This window comes from Haliotis rufescens, unplaced genomic scaffold (genome assembly GCF_023055435.1).
Source record: "Haliotis rufescens isolate VD_foot unplaced genomic scaffold, xgHalRufe1.0.p SCAF_6, whole genome shotgun sequence".
NCBI classification, from domain to species: domain Eukaryota; kingdom Metazoa; phylum Mollusca; class Gastropoda; order Lepetellida; family Haliotidae; genus Haliotis; species Haliotis rufescens.
Window position 1 is genome coordinate 53,417,046 of NW_025964334.1, and position 24,430 is coordinate 53,441,475.

Here is a 24,430-nt window from a genome sequence, read left to right on the forward strand (position 1 = left end):
TTATTATTTTTAAGTACTCAATTTACTGAGTTTAAGTGAACTGTATTTACAAAATATCAGAAAAACGTAAACCGTATTCATGGTTAACCAACTTCAAGACGACGCTACCAAAATCAAAGCTACAGACTATAGGTGAATATAGTTCAAGACGGGGGCACGGGTGGCCCAGTCGTCTAAGGCGCCGCGATTCGCTGTGCAAAGTTGCGTCGCTTGGGCACGCCAGAAACCTATGATTGTGGGTTCGAATCCCGGTTCGCCCCAATTATGTTTCTAGGTTTGTCAGCACCATACCCGTGCTCGTGGGTTTCACCGAAGTGGTAAACGTCTGAGACCTGCATCACTTCGGGCTTTCCTCCCACATTAAGCTGACACGCCGTGATATAACTGGAATAATGTTAAAAGCGGCGTTAAACCCAACTCACTCACTCACTCTACCCCGGATCTTCTTCACGGGCTCATACTTGACATGTACATCAGCATTAACCATTTTGACTGAAGACTGGACAGTAGGATTCTGTTTAATAACCATACATAGTTATCACTTATTATTTTTAAGTACTCAATTTACTGAGTTAAAGTGAACTGTATTTACAAAATATCAGAAAAACGTAAACTGTATTCATGGTTAACCAACTTCAAGACGACCCTACCAAAATCAAAGCTACAGACTATAGGTGAATATAGTTCAAGACGGGGGCACGGGTGGCCCAGTCGTCTAAGGCGCCGCGATTCGCTGTGCAAAGTTGCGTTGCTTGGGCACGCCAGAAACCTATGATTGTGGGTTCGAATCCCGGTTCGCCCCAATTATGTTTCTAGGTTTGTCAGCACCATACCCATGCTCGTGGGTTTCACCGAAGTGGTAAACGTCTGAGACCTGCATCACTTCGGGCTTTCCTCCCACATTAAACTCACTCACTCACTATAGTTCAAGACCATAGACTGTGAGCTATAGGGTAACACATTTCGGGAACAGACTATAATCCCCCAGCCCCAATCCCTTAATCTGGGATATTAATTTCAATTTTGAGCTGGATGAAATCACCCCAGACAGTGCATTTGGCTGCTCTTAAGGTCCTTCTGCTGGGGCATATATTCTAACCCATATCCCAACGGGGGACACATACGGACACATGTGTAACATGAAATCAGCATTATGAAATGAACAGTTATATATATAAATGACTGGCTATAGGAAGACATCCGTCAAACGTTGAACGGTAGGACATTCAGTAAGGTTCGTAGATGATATCACCCAACGTGCCCTAACACACCATAACACATCTACCTCGGCGTCGGGAAAATGCCTCGAAACAATTCTTCATTGAAGCACAGGGATTCGTATATCCAGCTGGAGGACCGAGTAGATTCATGGTTCATACAAAATATATTGTCTCTTGAAATACACGGTTCATACAAAATATATTGTCTCTTGAAATACACGGTTCATGGAAAATATTTTGTCTCTTGAAATACATGGTTCATACAAAATATATTGTCTCTTGAAATACATGGTTCATACAAAATATATTGTCTCTTGAAATACACGGTTCATACATAATATATTGCCTCTTGAAATACATGGTTCATACAAAATATTTTGCCCCCTGAAATACATTTTCATACAAAATATTTTGCCTCTTGAAATACATGGTTCATACAAAATATTTTTGTCTCTTGAAATACATGGTTCATACAAAATATATTGTCTCTTGAAATACATGGTTCATACATAATATATTGCCTTTTGAAATACACGGTTCAGGCAAAATATTTTGTCTCTTGAAATACACGGTTCATACAAAATATATTGTCTCTTGAAATACATGGTTCATACATAATATATTGTCTCTTGAAATACATGGTTCATACATAATATATTGCCTCTAGAAATACGTGGTTCATACAAAATATTTTGCCCCCTGAAATACATTTTCATACAAAATATTTTGCCTCTTGAAATACATGGTTCATACAAAATATTTTGTTTCTTGAAATACATGGTTCATGCAAAATGTATTGTCTTTTGAAATACATGGTTCATACAAAATATTTTGCCTCTTGAAATACATGGTACATACAAAATATTTTGCCTCTTGAAATACATGGTTCATACATAATATTTTGCCTCTTGAAATACATGGTTCATACAAAATATTTTGCCTCTTGAAATACATGGTTCATACATAATATTTTGTCTCTTGAAATACATGGTTCATACAAAATATATTGTCTCTTGAAATACACGGTTCATGCAAAATGTACTGTCTCTTGAAATACACGGTTCATGGAAAATATTTTGTCTCTTGAAATACATAGTTCATACAAAATATATTGTCTCTTGAAATACATGGTTCATGCAAAATGTATTGTCTCTTGAAATACACGGTTCATGGAAAATATATGGTCTCTTGAAATACATAGTTCATACAAAATATATTGTCTCTTGAAATACACGGTTCATGCAAAATGTATTGTCTCTTTGTAATACATGGTTCATGCAAAATGTATTGTCTCTTGAAATATACGGTTCATGGAAAATATATGGTCTCTTGAAATACATAGTTCATACAAAACATTGTCTCTTGAAATACACGGTTCATGCAAAATGTATTGTCTCTTTGTAATACACGGCTCATACATAATATTTTGTCTCTTGAAATACATGGTTCATAGAAAATATTTTGTCTCTTGAAATATAAGGTTCATACGAAATATATTGTCTCTTGAAATACGTGGTTCATGCAAAATATATTGCCTCTTGAAATACGTGGTTCATACATAATATATCGCCTCTTGAAATACGTGGTTCATACAAAATATTTTGCCTCTTGAAATACATTGTTCATACAAAATATTTTGTCTCTTGAAATACTTGGTTCATACATAATATTTTGTCTCTTGAAATACATGGTTCATACAAAATATATTGTCTCTTGAAATACATGGTTCATGGAAAATGTATTGCCTCTTGAAATACATGGTTCATGGAAAATGTATTGCCTCTTGAAATACATGGTTCATGGAAAATGTATTGTCTCTTTAAATACATGGTTCATGGAAAATGTATTGCCTCTTGAAATACATGGTTCATGGAAAATGTATTGCCTCTTGAAATACATGGTTCATGGAAAATGTATTGTCTCTTTAAATGCATAGTTCATACAAAATATATTGCCTCTTGAAATACATGGTTCATACATAATATTTTGTCTCTTTAAATACATGGTTCATACATAATATTTTGTCTCTTTAAATACATGGTTCATACAAAATATATTGCCTCTTGAAATACATGGTTCATACAAAATATATTGCACCGTGAACATCCAGGGCTTTTTGTCCTGGTTTCTTTTCCAATACTTCATCTTGATATTCATATTGTTTTTGCATGCTTTCTTGACAAATCAGAAATAATCGCTTTTCGTCACCTGTAATTGGATGTCCTCATCGGTAGCGAGAACGTAATGAGCTTTGGGTAAGCTAGACCTGTGGTTACACCTGTTTTGTTTGTTTAAAGGTTTAACTGTTTATTGTTACGCAAGTTTACCACTGCAGCCGTTGTATTATGCAGCTACTAGCCGACTCGTCTCGCATCAAAATACTGGCTGTGCACTCGCGGGCAGATGACCACGGAGTGCACTGACCACTGTGTCGGATTAACGAGACTGATTAAAGAGTGATTTCAGCAATTCGTTGCAAATTAGGAGTGTCGGAGTCGGAATGCAAGACTGTCGGATTCACAGGTCTAAATCAATCGCACTGATTTAATCGGTTCTCATCATTCGTGTCGGATAAATCCGATTATCGGATTAACGAGTTTCGAGATTTGACTGTACGCCAGATTCAGCTTTAACAATTGATACCTGTTGTTCAAATCCGCTAATACAAAACATGCTTTACAAATCATAATTATAAAAGAACCTGGCGTACCATCTTGCTGAAAATATATCATGTTTTTTGTGTGTGGAAGAACATACTTGATTCACTCTGAAACAAGAAGGGTGAACATAAATGTTGACACCAAGTATTAGAACAAACTTTCAAAAGACAGCCCGGAGATCGGAAGTTCCGGGATTTTGACACTTTCAAGAAAGCTCGATAAACTTATGTGGAAATTTTTCTGTCAATCTTATTGATTCTGTTTGTCATACAGTTGTGATTAGCTTGATTTCATTCTTTGTTTAGGGGCGGTCGGGTAGCCCAGTGGTTAAAGCGTTCCCTCGTCACGCTGAAGACCCGGGTTCGATTCCCGACATGGGTACAATGTGTGAAGCCCATTTCTGGTGTCCCCCGCCGTGATATTGCTGGAATATTGCTAAAAGCGCCGCAAAACCATATTCACTCACTCATTCATTGTTTGTGAATGAACCAGCAATGCGGCGTCTGCAACGCGCGGAGCGTCTAGACGATTCGCTATTGGCATGTGTGGTAGAAGTCAGCGTGCAGTGGCCAATACGTTCAATGTTCCCCAGTCTTTGCAGACTATGGAACAGTTACCAAACAACCCCAAATAATGACCTCGTTCAGGGCGTCCCAGATCAACGATAAGAGTTCAGGACCGATTCATCCGAAACCAGGCTCTGTGAAATCGAGCTCAAACGGCGAATGAGATTGCTGCAAGCGTTCATCAGGCTACTGGAGTATGAGCTACGGGTCAGCGGTTTGGAATTTGTCTACATACAGCTCATCTCCATGCTCGTGCCACGTGCTGTGCATGACGCCCCATTCAAATCGTCATATTGCCAACAGACGGAAATGACGTACACAAAATGAGTGAGTATGGTTTTACGCCGCTTTTGGCAATATTCCAGCAATATCACGGTGGGGAACACCAGAAATGGGCTTCAAACATTGTACCCATGTCGGGAATCGAACCCGGGTCTTCGGCGTGACAAGCAAACGCTTTAACCACTAGGCTACCCGACCGCCCCGTACACAAAGTCTAAACTGGGGTCGTCTGAGACTTGCTTCACTTCGGGCTTTCCTCCCACATTAACCTGACACGCCGTGATATAACTGGAATACTGTTAAAAGTGGCGTTAAACCCAACTCACTCACTCACTCACTCACACACGAAACTGGGTTAATCGTCGTTGGTTACGTTTCACGTTTTCAGATGAGCCCCGATTCACTTTGCACTACTTTGAAAGGCGTGGTCGTGTCTTGCGACGTCGACATGAACGTCAAGCCGATGTCAACCTGAGACCTCATGACAGATGTGGTGGTGGATCGGTTATGGCGTGGTTATGGAGTGTCGTCACAATGCCTGAGCGAACCCCACTCCATATTGTACAAGGAAGGGTCGGTACATGGACAGTACCATCGAGACAACATACTGACACCCTTTGATGTCCCGGGGGCCACGGGTGGCCCAGTCGTCTAAGGCGCCGCAATTCGCTGTGCGGAGTTGCGTCCCTTGGGCACGCCAGAAACCTATGGTTGTGGGTTCGAATCCCGGTTCACCCCGATTATGTTTCTAGGTTTGTCAGCACCGTACCCGTGCTCGTGGGTTTCACCGAAGTGGTAATTTTTAAACGTCTGACACCTGCATCACTTCGGGCTTTCTTCCCACATTAAGCTGACACGCCGTGATATAACTGGAATACTGTTAAAAGCGGCGTTAAACCCAACTCACTCACTCACTCACTCACATTTGATGTCCCGTTTCCAAGGAGCGTGGGCTGACGTTTTGTATTTCAGGACGACAACGCCCGTGCTCACCGTGCACGAATTGTCAATGCACACCTCCACCAGCACAGCATCCATAGAATGCCATGGCCAGCCATGAGCCCTGACCTTTAGCCCATTGAACAATCTGGGACATGATATGGAGATGTGTGCGTGTGAACGCCAAAGGCCGTCGACCACGTTGGATGAATTTGGACAGGCGCTGCAAGAGAAGTGAAACAGACTCCCTCACATCGCCTTTGAGAGACTCATACGCAGTATGCCTCGTCGAGTGCATGAATGTTTGACAAATCGTGGCGGTATTACGCACTACTGATCCCAAAACGCCAGACGTCCCCAGACGTTTAATGGTTTCTCCTTAACTCTTCATCAGGTAAATAAGCGTATAGTGAGTTAATATACTGGCTTCATCGTTATTTTGTTATCTTTGCACATAAATCTACGCAAGCCTTCAAGGGCCATTTGTTTTTTTAAAAAAATGTCGATACTATCGTGAAATTTCAACTTAGTATCTTGAAATTTCAAGATAGCATCGAAAAAAAATTTAAAAACCAAATGGCCCTAGAAGGCTTCCGTAGATTTATGTGCAAAGATAACAAAATAACGATGAAGCCAGTATAATGAAATTTCAAGATACTAAGTTGAAAATTCAAGATATAGAAGTTGAAAATTCAAGATAGTATCGAAATTTAAAAAAACAACAAATGGCCCTAAAAGGCTTCCGTAGAATCCCACTGTGCAATGGAATCCTAGAAGGGGCAAATTGTCGCCCTTAAAAAAACAACAACAAAAAAATAAAAAAGTGTAAAACTTAACCAAACCAAAAGGTCAAAATGTGTCGCGTTGTCGCCCCATCTAAAATGTGTGAAAAGGAGTTAACAGGACAACGCTACATATATGGTCTTTTGTTTAGCTCCAGTGAACTAAAACAAACTAGAAATGGCAATTATAGGGTTGCTTTTATTTAAATGAAAACACTTAAAAAGAAGTTTAAAAACGCAATTAATGTTGTTATTATTGCTCTTACGTTCTTACACTACAGGGGGCGGTCGGGTAGCCTAGTGGTTAAAGCGTTCGCTCGTCACGCCGAAGACCCGGGTTCGATTTCCGACATGGGTACAACGTGTGAAGCCCATTTCTGGTGTCCCCCGCCGTGATATTGCTGGAATATTGCTAAAAGCGGCGTAAAACCAAAACTCACTCACTCACTCTTACACTACAGCCTCTAAATGCGTATCATACACTTCACAATTCTTTATAATTACTTGGTGAAATCGAGGGAGTAGATTCATCATAAAATATAGGCGGATCTTGAGAGAGTCTAGGAGCACCCCCATCCCCCCCCCCCCCTTTGAAAACGAGATGAAGTTGTACACACTCCCACCCCGCCCCCCACTCACACCCTCTCACTGAGAAGATTTTTATATTTTCGACCCCTCCCTTTAAAATCAAACGTAGTATGTTGTAGAGAATTCCGAGCCTGGTAGTACCGTAATGCTCCGTCATCACTGCGCCGGATTGTGTATTAACCTACCACCTCAAAACATTTCCACGTGGTTTGTGTGCCTGATTTTCCCGCTATCTTGTCGATTACGCATTTTGATTGGATACAAAAGTAACATATTCATCATGACCCACACCTACTTCTGCGACACATGTTCTTTGGAACGACAACACCTGAAGCTCGCGTATACAGTGAACAAAGTATAATTTCTGAACTTGATGTAATTTGCTTTTTTAGTTTCTAATTTAAATGTAGTATAGAAATCACAGCGCCCGTAGCCTCCCAGCTGGAGAGACTTCCTGGGCTTGTTGGCAGGGTCATCAAATGTGATCACGTGGAGAAGGTTATAAATAATGATTGGCCAATCACAGACCTCGTTTCATGAATTTGCGGTAAAGTGTGGTGACGTAGTTCACATCATTGTGTCCACGTTGTAGCAAGTGGACGCTAGTAATCAGGTTTAATAAGCAAAGAACGCTTTAAGAAACCGCGAAACATTTGTGTTTTTAACATTTCTATATGCATATATCACCGACAAATCAGTAGAGGAGCGCAACAACCGATATACCCCGAGAATGATCGCCGACACGGCCGTAACGATGGGCAGGTATGTTTGCCATGTGGAATCCATGATGGTTCCGCGAGACACTTACGATCACTAATCCAGACTTACTCATATTGATGATTCACATACAGATTTGTTAGTTGATGTAATGAAATAGCCGACACCTTGTCACCGTTAGAACGTATGTTGACGAGGATAGGTCTATATGTGTTCTATGAACACAATTCTAGAACACGTGCTTCCTGAAGCTGCAGGCATAGTCACGCTGTTCACGCTGTTGAAGGGGCTGGTCTGGGCAGGTTGCCAACTCTCCTAGTCACTCCGTCTGGCAAACACACGTGCAATTTGTGCAATTTTTAAAATATAATCTTCTGCCCCGTCAAGCGTAACCACGTGCTGATTGAACATCGCGCGTGGGATACACGTGTTATAGTACAATCTGAGCGTAATTTCCCGTCAGCAGCGGTGCAGTGCAGCTGATCACTTGTTGCGCTGATCACGTGCATCTCTTTCATTTTAGGAATGTTTAGTCGATCAAACTTGGTGTTGGTGCTGGGAGCCCTTTCATGGAGGGAGGAGATTGTTCTTAAAATCGAAATGTATTTGTGTGAGCAGAAGTGCTACATTTTTTTCATGACACTCCCCTAAATTCTTCAATTCTTTTGGATTATCCTCCACATTTTTGTCCCCCCCCCCAAAAAAAAAATCCAAAACAAACCCAACAACATCAAAGCAAAACACACTCATGCTTCCTGACCATGTGCTCTGTTCATGTTACCACTTGATGTGTGTAAATGTGGCACCTTGAAGCTCTCTCTATTTGTCATTTATTCATGAATATTGATCAAATGGTCACAATGTATTGTGTGAATGCTGAATATGAATACAGGTAATAATATAAACTATGCTACTGACGCATTCTCAAATGCTTCTAATTACAAACAATGCCGACAATCCAACTTTTGCAGTAATTATTTATTAGTAATAGTATTAGCCATTGTTTTTAAGTATCAACGGCCCATGGCCTCTTACAATAGACTAGTGTTAGAAATAGCATGTTAGTAAGAAGACAGCCTCCATGCTCTAGGGGTAGAGCGTCTGCCCGGTGAGCAGAAGGTTCAGGGTGCGATCCTCGGCCGAGTCATACCAAAAGATGTTAAAAGATGATACTTGTTGTTACCCTGTCTGGCACTCGGCAATAAGGTGCTCAAACAAGGACTGGTTGGCTTGGAGGCAGCATTCTGTGTCTTGAGTGGGGTATTCATGTTAACCGTGCCATGTTTTTTTAGTGGGCTAGCACTATATACATCTGGACTAGTACAAGCAGCCACATACACTGGCTATATAAGTTCAATAATCTTGAACGCAACATTTGACCCCAATTCACCTAACCTGTTAGTGATAACAAGTTAAGCAAAATCCAATTACGGTAAATTGAATAGAATCCTTTATTGTGATTATTTTCTTATACTACAAATATTCTGCTCATGTTAAACAAATGAGGGAATTCCTGAATGAAATAGGTCCCCAGTGATTCTGCTTGTAAGAAGTGGTGGAAGGACAAGAGGCTCCTAATATCAGTCAAAGGGTCAGTTATCTACAGTCCGCCATGATAACACTGACGGTGGATTTAAGCAGCATACGTCGTTAATCTACTGTAGCAGGAAGACAATTGTGCTTAATGTATGCAGGTGTTGACAATTACCTGATGGTTGAGTTTTCCTTAGGTTGTATTGTACAACAGTGTGATAGGAAATATTTTCAAGTTCATGGGCATTGAGGCATGGTGACTAATTGGGTGGATTTACTACTGTCATGAAGATCCGGATAGAATAGGTCTTCAGCAACCCATGCTTGTCGTAAGAGGCGACTAATGGGATCGGGTGGTCCGGCTCGCTGACTTGGTTGATGCATGTCATCATATCTCAATTGCATAGATTGATGCTCATGATGCCAATCACTGGATTGTCTGGTCCAGACTTGATTAATTACAAACTGCCGTCATATACCTGGAATATTTCCTGATTGTGGCATTAAACAACAAACCAACAAACAAATTGGACCTGACACATGTTAATCTTAATTTCATAATATCCCTGTGAGATGTTGAGAAGTGTATGTTTCAGCGTAGGGACCCCCTGAATATATTACTGTTGGTGTTAAGTCAGGACCCGTGAAGATTCCGGGGTAGAATAGATCTTCAGCAACCCATGCTTGCCGTAAAAGGCGACTAACGGGATCGGGTGGTCAGGCTCGTTGACTTGGTTGATGCATGTCATCATATCTCAATTGCGTGGATCGATGCTCATGATTTCCATCACTGGATTGTCTGGTCCAGACTCAATTATTTTACAGACCGCCGTCATATAGCTGGAATATTGCCGAGTGCGGCGTTAAACGGCAAGCAAACAAACAAGCAAACAAGATGCATAATTTCAACAATGCAGACATTTTGAATCTCTATGAATGATATTCATGTCTGGTGACAGTTACTGATATAACAGACATGAGTGCCTAATTTTCTATTGAAATCATTATTGCATTATTTAATACAGAACTGTTTGAAATTAAATGTTTTATTAAGATTATTATCATGTAGATTTCAATGTGAATTGATCCTATAAACATGATAAACATTGCCCAAATATTGAATGTATAGAGACTACAACATGACGATTTTAGTGTGTCATTGGAAAGGGGGGTTGGGTAGCCAAGTGGTGAAAGCAGTAACTTGTCACACCAATAGTCTGCATGGTCTGGGTTCAATTCCACACTTGAATATGATTCGCTCGTCATGCTGAAGACCCGGGTTCGATTCCCGACATGGGTTCGATTCCCGACATGGGTTCGATTCCCGACTTGGGTGAAGCCCATTTCTGGTGTCCCCCGCCGTGATATTGCTGGAATATTGCTAAAAGCGGTGTAAAACCAAACTCACTCACTCACTCACTTGAATATGATATGTTAGACACATTACTGATGTTTTTTATTAAGAAGTTCAAAAAGAAGCATTTTGACTACACTCTCAATTCTCATCCCATAAACATGTATACCCTTGTTCACTCACCCATTGATTAAAGATGATTAAACCAAACTCACTCACTCACTGATTAAAGGGACAGACCATTTGATATTCTAGTGTGAGGGGATGGAGTGAGTGAGGTAAAATTTAACGTCACATCAGCATTATTTCAGCCATATAGCGCCGAGAACCAAGTGATATGTACACATCACAATTTAGTCATGAATACAAAGTTATATTTACGAGCAAAATTGTCTGACGTCACTCACGCTTTGAGATCATCTTGATGAAAATGTCTTCTACACGTTTCAGCCCATGGTTCTCCGACAGCCCTGACATTGGTGAAGTACCAATTGATAACTTTGACCTTGACCTGGATATCAATGCGTTTGAGGCAGAAATTTCCAGGTGAGTAGTTTGGTTGAAAAGGTTTGTTTCAGTACTTCATGGTTTTGTATCAGCTGATTAGAGTCTCTTTTGTTTAATATTTTGCAATGTGTTTTATAAATTCAGTGCCAACTGAAGAATTCAATTTAAGTTTAAGAAAATATTTTCCAAAATCGTAGACATGAAATTGAAAGGTATTCTGCTGTTATGTTTCATCCTTAACTAACTACCTGTGAAGACCCGGGTTAGAATAGGTCTTCAGCAACCCATGCTTGTTGTAAGAGGCGACTAACAGGTCAGGTGGTCCAGGCTTTGCTGACTTGGTTGATGCATCAAGTTGCGAGCGCATATTCGAATCTCCAGAAAATACGTCATGATTAAACAATGTTTTATCTTGAAAAAAAACAAGCTTCTCTTTTCATTCTTCTTTCTAATTTATCGCGTAGCTATCTTATCAGAGTTCCAGATAAGCTGCGTATCTGCGTGAAATACGCATCAGAAATGCAGAAATACGCAGTAAAATAAAATCCAAGCATATCAAATACGCAACGGACATTACAGATACGCTACATAAATAAAACTTGTGCGTGTCATCAAAATATTGTGAAGTAACCCTGCGTATTCGATTAGCAAATCAGCAACTTATTTTGAAATTATAAACGGGCATTCCGTCAACCTTGCCAAACTCCACGATGACAGTTACCTCAGATCATTTGCCATCACACTTTCTTGTGGAAGTATCGTGGTATTTTTAAGTCCTATAAAGCTCTCGAACCCACACGACACCAGTTTGCAGGGACTAGATGAATAGTGTTTTTAAATATTTAACTTAAATACCCACATGTGTAAAAACTAGTGGGTAACAGAAATTTGAATACCCAGATAGAATTACTGATACCCAATGATTTTATAATGCATGGGTAAAATACCCACATCACCAAAAGCTTATCTGGAGCTCTGCTTATTAATTATATATGAGGATAATTAAAAAAAACCACTTGAAAATAAGTTTACAAAATTACGAAGGAATTTTCAACAACACATATATTTTTTTGACACTGTTCAATCTCTGCAAAAATGAGATAATTTTAGGATGTTTGAGAAATATGTCATGGATCACTGTTTGATTTCAACAGAATTCACAGACAACCAAAGCCCGAGCTGCAGCAAGACATGTATTCCTTCCTGAACAGCGTGTCATGTGACGCCAGTGTTGCCAGCTCCGAGTGTAGTGACGATTTGTACGTCGATATCGATGGGGACGATGCCTTGTTCTGTGACCTGCAGGCTTCCATACTTAACATCTTAGATGATGGCACAAATTCAAGTAAGAACCATCTTTCAGACTTGTAGTTCAGTTATGATATCACTCACTGAGTTCATGTCTGGCCCTATTCCACAAAGCGATCATAGCAGTATGACTGTCTTAAGTCTGTATTACAATCATCTTAGAGTGTTGCTGTCTGTAAGTTGTGGCAGTATCATACTGGGGGGTGGGGGGCACAGGTGGCCCAGTCGTCTAAGGCGCCGCGATTCGCTGTGCATCGTTGCATCCCTTGGGCACGCCAGAAACCTATGATTGTGGGTTCGAATCCCGGTTCGCCCTGATTATGTTTCCAGGTTTGTTAGCACCATACCCGTGCTCGTGGGTTTCACCGAAGTGGTAAACGTCTGAGACCTGCATCACTTCGGGCTTTCCTCCCACATTAAGCTGACACGCCGCGATATAACTGGAAAACTGTTAAAAGCGGCGTTAAACCCAACTCACCCACTCACTCACTGTGATGTCTTTGTGGAAAGGGAGCCAGGTCTTATGTTAAAACCCCTCTAGTTTAATGTTAGTGAATTTCATGACGTTATTTTCAAGAATATTATTAGCATCATCTCAATACATGATCATCTTCTGAGATGGTTATTCACTGACAGATCAATATTCTCGTGGAAAAGAAGGCACAGGGTTATTTTTTGCTCTTTTTTGGATTTGCAGTGTTGTCTCCCCTAGATCCCCAGGATCCACTAATCGTTGGTTCAAATCTTTGATTAATCCTGATTATTATCAGAATGTTTCCTTTCCTGCCAGACATCATCACAGTTCTGGCCCATATTGTAAGCAGTTGTAAAAAATATTGTTAGGCTAAAATTTGTTTGACAAATTCGCTTTTAAGTATAACTTTGTGTCTATGATGCGCTTAGAATATGTCTTCAACAACCCATGCTTGCCGTAAAAGTCGACAAATGAGATTGGGTGGTCAGGCTCGCTGAGTTGTTTGATGCATATTATCGTGTCCCAATTGCGTACATCGATGCTCATGATGGATTGTCTGGCCAAGACTCAATTATTTATAGACTGCCGTCATATGGCTGAAATATTGCTGACTGTGACATTTAAAATAAACAAACAAACACTTCTTTAAAATTGTGAATGTTTGACATGCATCATGTGGACGTTCTTCTCCCAATTGGAATATGACTTACTAATAGTTTATCGTTCAGAACAAATGCCATGTCATTCTACCATTGTCTATCATCATGATTATGATTTAAAGATTTATTAATTTAAATTCCTCATAAAAATGCCTTAGTTGGTGTCAATCAATGAGTTTATTTGTGTGATCGTGATACTTAAAGGTTTAACAGCTGTTTAACGTTTTTTGTCAAATGTTTGAATATTCAATAACACTTCGTTGTGGTCAATAATTTAGACAATTATGGATTTTGATTACAATCAGAACACAGCTGTCTTCATACAGATGGTTGAGACTGCCGCGTCTCTGTTTCAGATGTCCTGTCAATAGATAACATAGATTTAGCTGACACCGACTGGGGCGTGTCAAGTAGATCCCACGACATAGACAATCAGTCGACGACGTCAGGGTACAGCAGCATAAGCAGTAGCAGCCAGACCAGCTCAAGTAGTCAGCAGAGCTGTAGTGACAGTCAGGCCAGCTCGAGTAGTAGACCGAGCTGCAGTAGCAAGAACAACTCGTGTAAAACCACTAAAAGTAAAAGCAGTAAAGGCTGCATCAAGAACAGCCAATGTGATGTAGATAATGCGCCGTCGTCTCCTCAGATGGGCAAGAAGCGGCAAAAACCACAGAGCACAGATGGTAAAAGGTGGTAAGTACCTGTCCACTCAGAGCTTGTAGGGGGCACGGGTGGCCCAGTCGTCTAAGGTGCTGCTATTTGCTGTGCAGAGTTGCATCCCCTGGGCATGTCAGTACCTATGATTGTGGGTTCGACTCCTGGTTCGACCTGATTATGTTTCTAGGTTTGTCAGCACCATACCCGTGCTTGTGGGTGTCACTGAAGTGGTAAACTTGACGTGGTTAACTTTTAAGACCTACATCACTTCGGGCTTTCCTCCCACATTAAGATCCGGGGTAGAATAGGTCTTCAGCAACCCATACTTGCCGAAAAAGGTGACTATGCTTGTTGTAAGAGGCGACTAACGGGATCGGGTGGTTAGGCTCGCTGACTTGGTTGATGCATGTGATATTATCCCAATTGTGTTGATTGATGCTCATGATGTCAATCACTGGATTGCCTGGTCCAGACTCGATTATTTACAGACCGCTGTCATATAGCTGGAATATTGCTGAGTGCGGCGTTAAACAAACAAACACAAAGTTGGCAAGGAGTAAATTTTCGTAGACACTGTTAAAGGGAGGGATATTAGTTAACCTTACATCGTCTACTAAGAACCTGTCTTGTTATCCCCCGCCCAACAGAGTTGGCGGGGGATATAGAAACAGGCTCCATCTGTCCGTCACGTTTCGTTTCCGGAGCTTAACTCAGAAACCATTCAATATTTTTTCATGAAACTTTGCAGGTCTCTCAGGTACATGCTGAACTGGTGCCTTTTGCTATTTAGATATTTAAGAATTTTTTTTATTTTTTACGTTTCCATGGCAACAAGATGGACTTAGGTTCTGTGAGGGTAGGGTTTGTTTCAGGAGCATAACTCATAAACCATTCAATATTTTTTCATGAAATTTTGCAGGTTTGTACGGTACATGCTGAACTGGTGCCTTTTGCTATTTAGATATTTTAGAAATTTTTACGTGTCCATGGACTTAGGTTCCAAACTCTCCTTCTTTTTACAATTTCCATGACAAGTTCCACCTCGGTTAAAAAAGGTAAGGGTTTGTTTAGATTTAATTATGTCATAAATTCTGCAACAGGGGCGGGGGATATAGCCACGTTAGTGGCAAACTCTTGTTTATCGATTGGTATGAAGTTTATTTGTAATGCTGCATCTGTCCAATCGAGACGCTTGTATAAAACAATAGTTGCTGTAGTCAATAAAAACTAAGGTATAAAATTATCAAGTTTGGGAATCAAATGGCTGTGTTGTATTGTAGACAATTCATATCATCCGGCTTTGGTGTCCTGGCAGAAGATCGGAACAAAACGATAATTACTATTGACAGCATGTCAAATGGAACACCTGCAAATGTTCATGTATATATTTGTGTGTGTAATAGTTTCAGTACATGGATGACGATTTCCTTTGTTGTGGTTGCAAATATAACCAGGGGTAAGAATCGTTCCCTGATCCGCGAAGTTCCACATATTTTAGTGGCTGCAGATTTGTTAAAATTGACCCCTCCCCCCCCCCCCCCCCCCCCCCCCCATCATGCCCTAAACACCCACAAATTATCATGGATAAAATGGATATTTTTCTTTTCAGATGAAACTTATTTGAAATGGAGCGTGGTCCATAAATTGGGGGTGTTTAGGGGGGAAGCCATCATATTTTGACAAGTTTGTGGTCACTTAAATTTGCGGATCCACGGAGGATTCCTGTATGACTAAAAACGGATCCAGATCAAATTTTCCGTATTTGTTTGCTGTGCAAGCACTGAAGTAGCCTAGCCGGTGTGCCATCCTGTTCGGTTGTATCAGTGCTGAGAGAAAGTGCACAGACGTAACAGGCTCACCGTATACCAGGTGCATCTGTGGTTTCCGTGCAGACAATGTGTTTTAGTTTTTTTTTGTTTACTAGACGTATGTTGTGATAGTGTGGGATGTACAAGTACATACGGTCCAACTTTCTACACGGTGCAACTTTCTACACGGTGCAATAGTACATGAATAAGTTACCTCCCCTTAGTGAATTTACGAGTCGTAAATAACAGACTGAGTTTTGCTGAAACCAACCAGACCCCCCCCCCCCCAGCCCGAGTCCTCAAGTCTTCATTTAGTCCTAATTGAAGATCAGTTAAAGGTCCATATTGTGAAGCACATGTTCTGTGCTTGCCCGAGAATTCCAACTGATGATAGATTACAGGCAGTAGGGTCTAGCACTGATGTTGCTACAGTGTCAGACCGTTGTTTCCAGGAGTCTGCTGTCCTGCTCAGAACAGATGTCGGTGGTTGAGGAGCTGAGTCAGGTGATCAGCAGCGAGCTGGGGATGAGGGAACAGCTCGACATCATCCGCATCATCAACCCCAACGCCTACGTCTCCCCCACAGACCGAGAGTTTGTCATAGGTGAGTGCCAACAGTCGGTTTGTTATAGGTCAATGCGTCACTGGTCACTTCCCACGGCACCTCCACCCCACGCCCCACCCCCTACGCCAATCGGACAGCGAGTTTGTCATCGGTGTATTTGTGATATCCGGAAACTTATTGGCTGCTGCATCTTTGAAAGTTCCAACCAGATCAAGGTCACTGTCAAGGTCACTCTATGGATGGTCACTCTATGGATGGTCACTGAAACTTCAATATTGGTCTTGAAGGTCCAGGTTAGAAATGGGCGTCCAGCAACCCATGCTTGCTGTAAAAGGCGACTATGCTTGTCGTAAGAGGCGACTAAAGGGATCGGGTGGTCAGACCCACTGACTTGGTTCATGCATGTCATCGTATCCCAATTACGTGGCTCTGTGCTCATGATGTTAATCACTGGATTGTCTGGCCCATACTCGATTATTTACAGAATGCCGTCATATAGCTGGAATATTGCTGAGTGTGGCGTTAAACAACAAACACACAAACAATGTTGGTCTATTGCATGCAGTGGCCTTGTGATTTGGATACATGATGGCTTACTTGTCATTCTAGTTTCCATGGTAACATCTTTTTGGACAGTGGCAAAGATATGCATGGGACTGACTGTTGAATGCAGTGATGAGGATGGTTGTCATACATTCACTTTCCTGGCTGATCGACGTCTGTATTTTGAAGATAGATCATGTTGTGTTGGATCTCTTGATTGTTAATGGGTCAGTTGTCCGAAAGAGATTATTTAAAAATAGCATCAAGCAATACATGCAAGACAAGGCATTCTAAGTTTGCTTCATTGGTGTCAATGACCTTTGGAGTGAATACAGAATGCCAGAGTATAGCCCAGCATGGATAACTCCCACTGATGTGAACTGATCATTGGATCTAAACCATGCTGACAGAATCACTCTGTATGACTCCGTGATGTCTATGTGTTACTGGAAACTAGTAGACGTGGTTTTATAGTGTGTAGCACAGTAACAGTTCTTATGCAATCAGTTGGCCGATGTCCTGTGGAATTATAGGCACTGTAAAGGTTTTACTTATTAGAATCTTCCTAATTATTTGTTTTGTAACCATGGTAACATAATTGGTATCGTACATGACATGCTACTTCCGTGGGCCCTGTTCCCCAAAGTGATCCTAGCGCTATAACGATGGTAAGCCTATGTTGAAGTATGGGAGTTGTGATCGCACAGTGACGGTTCTTATGCAATCAGTTGGCCGATGTCCTGTTGAATTATAGGCACTGTAGAGGTTTAGTTGTGCAAGAAATGTGAGACAATGTTATTTTAATTTGCCGCCTTCAGAGACGTATTGCAAACTTCCAGAGTTTGTTGGTGCTTCTTCACTGAGCATGCCCTTCTTAATGTTTGAAAAAATATCTGTCCTTCTCTTTATGTCCAGAGGTGTGGAAAGAATAAACATATATTATCAGGTGTTGTTGCCACTGGATATAGGCATTAGGATACTGGTCTGCCATGTCATGGGTACAATAGATGTCGACCCGTGAAGGGTAGAATAGGTCTTCAGAAACCAATGCTTGCCGAAAAAGGCAATAATGCTTCTTGTAAGGGGCGACTAACAGGATCGAGTGGTCAGGCTCGCTGACTTGGTTGATGCATGTCATTGTATCCCAATTGCTTAGATCGATGTTCATGATGTCAGTCACTGGATCGTCTAGCCCAGACTTGATCATTTACAGACCGCCGTCATATAGTTGGAATATTGCTGAGTGCGGCGTTAAACAACAAACAAACACACAAAATACAATATATGTCAGCTTGTTTACTGCTATTGTAGTCATCCAGTAAACCTGGCTTGAACTGGAACATCTAGTTGCTTTCTGATCTTAAATAGGTTTAGTATCTATCCACGTCTTGTATACAACTCTTCAAGCAACACGCCGCATTCTAAGTTTGCTTCATCGGTGTCACAATGACCTTTGGAGTGAATACAGAATGCCAGAGTATAGCCCAGCATGGATAACTCCCACTGATGTGAACTGGTCATTGGATCTAAACCATGCTGACAGAATCACTCTGTATGACTCCGTGATGTCTATGTGTTACTGGAAACTAGTAGACGTGGTTTTATAGTGTGTAGCAATCACTCTATAGATATGTGAAGATCCGGGTTAGAATAGGTCTTCAGCAACCCATGCTTGCCTCAAGAGGCGACTAACGGGATCGGGTGGTCAGGCTTGCTGACTTTGTTGAAGCATGTCATTGTATCCCAACTGCGTGGATCGATGGTCATGATGTCAAGCAGTGGATTGTCTGGCCTAGACTCGATTATTTATAGGTCACCGTCATATAGCTGGAATTTTGCGGAGTGCAGCATTAAGCAACAAACAAGCAAAATACATAGCTTGTTTTCTGCAGTTGTAGTGATATATTAAACCTGTCTTGAACTTGAACATCTAGTTGCTTTCTGATCTTAAATAGGTTGAGTATTTAATGACGTCTTGTATACAACTCTTCATGCAACACGCCGCATTCTAAGTTTGCTTCATCGGTGTCACAATGACCTTTGGAGTGAATACAGAATGCCAGAGTATAGCCCAGCATGGATAACTCCCACTGATGTGAACTGGTCATTGGATCTAAACCATGCTGACAGAATCACTCTGTATGACTCCGTGATGTCTAAGTGTAACTGGAAACTAGTAGAGGTGGTGTAGTAATATGTCGCACCTTGACAGTTCTTATGCAATCAGTTGGCCGATGTCCTGTGGAATTATAGGCACTGTAGAGGTTTTACTTATTAGAATCTTCCTAATTATTTCTTTTGTAACCATGGTAACAATTGGTATCGCACATGACATGTTACTTCCGTGGGCCCTGTTCCCCAAAGTGATCCTAGCGCTACAACGATGGTAAGCCTATGTTGAAGTATGGGAGTTGTGATTTCCTTGGGGCGAAGGTTATTTCATGGAATGGGCCCTGATTGCTCCTGGGCGGTCGGCTAGCCTAGTGGTTAAAGCGTTCTCTCGTCAAGGCGAAGACCTGAGTTCGATTTCCGACAATGTGTAAAGCACATTTCTGGTGTCACCCACCGTGATATTGCTGGAAAATTGCTAAAAGCAGCGTAAAATCACTCACTCACTCACTCACTCACTCACTCACTCACTCACTCACTCACTCACTCACTCACTCACTCACTCACTCACTCACTCACTCACTCACTCACCTGATTGCTCCTGTGTCCAACACAGAATCTCAGCTCATGAAAGTAGTCTGATTTTTAGCATCAGGCTATGAATCTATTGTAGGAAATAGGTCCACTGTATTAAGATAGAGGGATAGTTTGCGCTAGCTAATCCAGGATGGAACAGTTTATATATTTGGACTATTGCTTATTGAGATATGCCTTTTTGCAGATTTGGAAACGATAGACGACACAAAACTACAGAAAATCCAGGACTACATTAAGCGCAATGTCCCAGTCAGCTGTCCATCACAAGATTTGGGTTCCGAGTGTCCAAACTCTGCACAGAAGAAAACAACAAAGGTAGGAACACCTGCATTCAACCTTTCCTGGGTAGTCTGTCATCTCCTGGGGGCATGGGTGGCCCAGTCGTTTAAGGCACCGCGATTCGCTGTGCAGAGTTGCGTCCCTTGGGCACGCCAGAAACCTATGATTGTGGGTTCAAATCCCGATTCGCCCCGATTATGTTTCTAGGTTTGTCAGCACCATACCTGTGGGTTTCCCCGAAGTGGTAAACGTCTGAGACCTGCATCACTTTTGGCTTTCCTCCCACATAAAGCTGACACGCCGTGATATAACAAGAATACTGTTAAAAGTGGCGTTAAACCCCACTCATTTACTCACTCACTCACTCACTCACTCACTCACTCACTCACTCACTCACTCACTCGAGAATTTAATTGCCCATAATTAAGGGTGCATATAACAAACAAGTGTGTATTATACACAAATAAATAAGTCTTGTGTACATTGATCAATCAGAAAAGGTGCTAACTGGTATTGTTCACTAGCCAATATATTAGCAAATAACGCCATGGGTGCTTATTAGAGCGGGGCGCTTATTACGTCGAATACGGTACGTATGAACTTAAAGTGTCAAAATGTAAACATGATCATTGAGTGAAAAACTATCAAACGCCTTATACAGTTACATTTGATAAGGATAGAAAGTTAATACGACTGTTAAGATGAATTTTGTTTATCTATCTGAAAATTGATCGTGAGAAATGTTCAAGTGTGGACACCTATATTGGGACAATTTGGTCAGCACATTGAAGTAATGTCGCGCCTGTTTCAATTGGCGTCAGACATTTTATACCTGTGCTACAGAATGGAACAAGTCACTGCCATTCTGGTTCATGTACCTACAATGGTAAACCTTGGTCGACATTTGTCTTGCTCAGGAAGAAATCAGTTTCACATTGGCCCTGAATGGGATGCTTAGTCCTGTGTAGGAAGAAATTGGTCCTTGAAACTTTGTTGATGGCAGTGTTCCATTTTTTTATATTTTGTTAGTTAACATCCGACTTCCAAGATGTCTAATCACTCAGGATTTCCAAAGAATGATTTTGTTAAACTTCACAGTTTGTACAAGACAGTTTTTTACATTGTTTGTTGAAAATATTGCTTACATCTAGAAGATAACAGCTGGAATACGTGAAGTATATTTCATTACTTGATTATTGGTTGTTAGCAGGGCAGTGGGCTAGTCTAGTGGTTAAAGCATTTGCTCGTCACACTGAAGACCCGGGTTTAATTCCCCACATGGGTACACATAGCAAAAGAGTGAGTATTGTTTTATGCCGCTTTTAGCAATATTCCCGCAATATCACAGCAGGGGACACCTGAAATAGGCTTCACATATTGTTGTACAGTGTGTGAAGCCCATTTCTGGTGTCCCCTGCCGTGATATTGCTGGAATATTGCTAAAAGCGACATAAACCCTCACTCACTATTGATTGTTGGCTTGTATGAGATGTCTGGTGAGGTTTGGGAGGTCACAATGTTGACCTGGCTGATGGATTAACCCAAAGGCCAAGGTCATTGTATGGCAAATAGGAAAAACGTGTTGCCAATGGTTTTGTAAATTTTCTCTGATCGAATTCTTTTGATAGCTAGTTTCTTTCACTCAATGGTAACTATGTAATTTTTACTTGAAACTTGAATGGTTTCCTTTGCACAGTGAAGTAATGTCTCGTCTGTTTCCATTAACGTTTGACATTTTTAACCTGTGCTAGAGAAATGAACAAGTCACTGCCATGCTGGTTCATGTACCTACAATGGTAAACCTTGGTCAACAGGCGTTTGCTGATATACGTAGAAGAAATGACGTTAGCGGCTTTGTCCCCATCGAATAAGAATGAGTGGTGGTTGAGTTTGTGCAGGAAGGAGAGTGTTGCTGTCTGTAAGTTGTGGCAGTATCATACTGGGGGGTGGGGGGCACAGGTGGCCCAGTCGTCTAAAGCGCCGCGATTCGCTGTGCAGAGTTGCGTCCCTTTGGCTCGCCAGAAACCTATGATTGTGGGTTTCGAATTCCGGTTCTCCCCGATTATGTTTCCAGGTTTGTCAGCACCATACCTGTGCTTGTGGGTTTCACCGAAGTGGTAAACGTCCGAGACCTGCATCACTTCGGGTTTTCCTCCCACATTAAGCTGACACGCCGTGATATAACTGGAATACTGTTAAAAGCGGCGTTAAACCAAACTTACTCGATCACTCACTCACTCTCACTCACTCACTCACTCACTCACTCACTCACTCACTCACTCACTCACTCACTCATACTTGTGGTTGCTAAATGTGTGTTGCAAGCGTGCACTACCTTCAGCATGTTCAAAGACTTTTCACAATTATCTGCGCATGATTTGTCGCAAAACATCTGTGACAGATGTCAGAGTCCCGGACTTTGATCCAGATTTTACTCTGGTCTTGCCTCCTACATTAAGCTAACATGCAGTTTTATTACTGAAACGCTATTCACCCCCCAGTTGTTCAACCAGCAACTCACCCACTGATGCAACACTGCCTTGTATATTATGATCAAGCAAGGTAATTTAAGGTACCGACGTTTACTACAATATCTGAAAAACTATCGGACCTACTCCAGTCAAAGTTGGTATGAGATTATTAAACAGTCATACATAACTGGATATCACATTTTATTAAAGACAATCGGTGCATGAATAAAAAATCTGTCAATTTAGCTATCACTACATTTCATCAACAACCAGACCTGTTCGTCACGGGTGGAACGAGCATTCATTTTAACAGCCATCTGCATAATGCTACCCCTGCGTCACAGGGCCATATGACACAGTTGAACCGATCAACTCAACAGGGTGCACGGGAATCACGCACGCACAAATACGGTGTTAGCGTTGGGCGTCTCAACGTGCGTGATTTCAGATATTGTAGTAAACGTCGGTACCTTAAATTACCTTCCAGACTATAATTAAGAAGCCTGTTTACTGAGCTTTTGTCATTAATGCTTTCCCCGATTTGCCCACAGAGACAAAAATGCCAAGATCGGAGGAACCAGCAGAAAGTGATCCGTCAAAGACGGCAGAAGGAGTACCGGCAGATGATGAAGGAGAAGCGGAGCGGTCTGTTTGTGAAGGAGGAAGTGTTAGCGTTGTCCACACACACCGAGCCCTCAGAAGAGGACGTGGACATACTCATGTGATACAGGGCTTGTTTAGATAAATACACTTTATTTATCATCAAATTTACATGAATTATCTACTGGCTGCTGTCTTGAGAAAGCTGTTGTCATTCTACTGTTCTGTCTCCGAAATTTATCCAGTCCTCTGTGGGGATTGTATAGCAGGTCCACTGTGTCTGATGCTTGTGAGAACTGAGTTGAATGGGGATCTGACGGCCACAGTGTCGTCTGAGTGGAATACTTGGATATGTGGCCACCAGGTGTCACTGTTAGGGGTGAAACGATACATGAGTTTTCATGAGATGATATGATACACAATGTTATTCTGTTTCGATACAGGACGATACACAAAATAAATAACAATTCATTAAATGACTGCCAAGTGTTTTTGTAAGTCAAATATCACACAATGTTAGCTCTTCAAGTTCACTTCCAAAAATAGCTGATACGAACATGTGTCTACAGTTAACTTTTCTTTTGAACCTGCTCTATAATATTTATAGTCATTTCTATGTGATTTGACGTAAATCATGTATCGCGATACGTATCGTATCGTGACCTTGCTGTATCGTATCAACCCTAGTAGTATGTCAACTGTTACAATGACGTTTGTCATGACTCTGTATACCCTACTCCAATTGTTTCAGGCCCAGTTTTCGACCCACATGTGCTGTTAAATAGAATACTGGTCTGAAATGAACTGTAGATGAGTTTGGTTTAGAATGTGTTGTTTCCCCTGGTAACCTGCGTGAGTTTGTGTCATGTTAAACATTGCTCACACTGTACACCATTGGTTGGCCCACGGCTGGAATACTTCTGTGATACAGAAGACTGAACCTGAACCTAGCTCACGCAATCTAATTCTTAATGCATGACTTAAATATTGTGGTAGGTGACAAAAATATCACCTACAAATATTTTCTTATATCTGACAATATGGTGGAATTCTGCTACAGCACATTTTGTCCTGAGTGATGGATTTGTCTAGCAATAGCACCTTGACCACAGCTTCCTACTTTAGTCGTGAAGATCCAGGGTAGACTTGGTCTTCAGCAACCCGGGCTTGTCGTAAGAGTGAGTATGGTTTTACACCGCTTTTAGCAATAT

At 41.4% G+C, this 24,430-nt stretch overlaps 1 protein-coding gene across 1 annotated transcript; it reads left to right on the plus strand.

Moving 5' to 3' along the window:
* The first annotated feature begins 7,582 nt into the window (after nt 1–7,582).
* LOC124138178 (protein FAM199X-B-like) lies at nt 7,583–24,430 on the plus strand. Its single transcript, XM_046504708.2, has 7 exons — nt 7,583–7,799; nt 11,092–11,187; nt 12,303–12,493; nt 13,947–14,283; nt 16,508–16,659; nt 20,054–20,184; nt 23,171–24,430. The coding sequence occupies exons 1-7, from the start codon at nt 7,768–7,770 to the stop codon at nt 23,342–23,344; spliced, it is 1,113 nt and encodes a 370-aa protein (XP_046360664.2). The 5' UTR covers nt 7,583–7,767; the 3' UTR covers nt 23,345–24,430.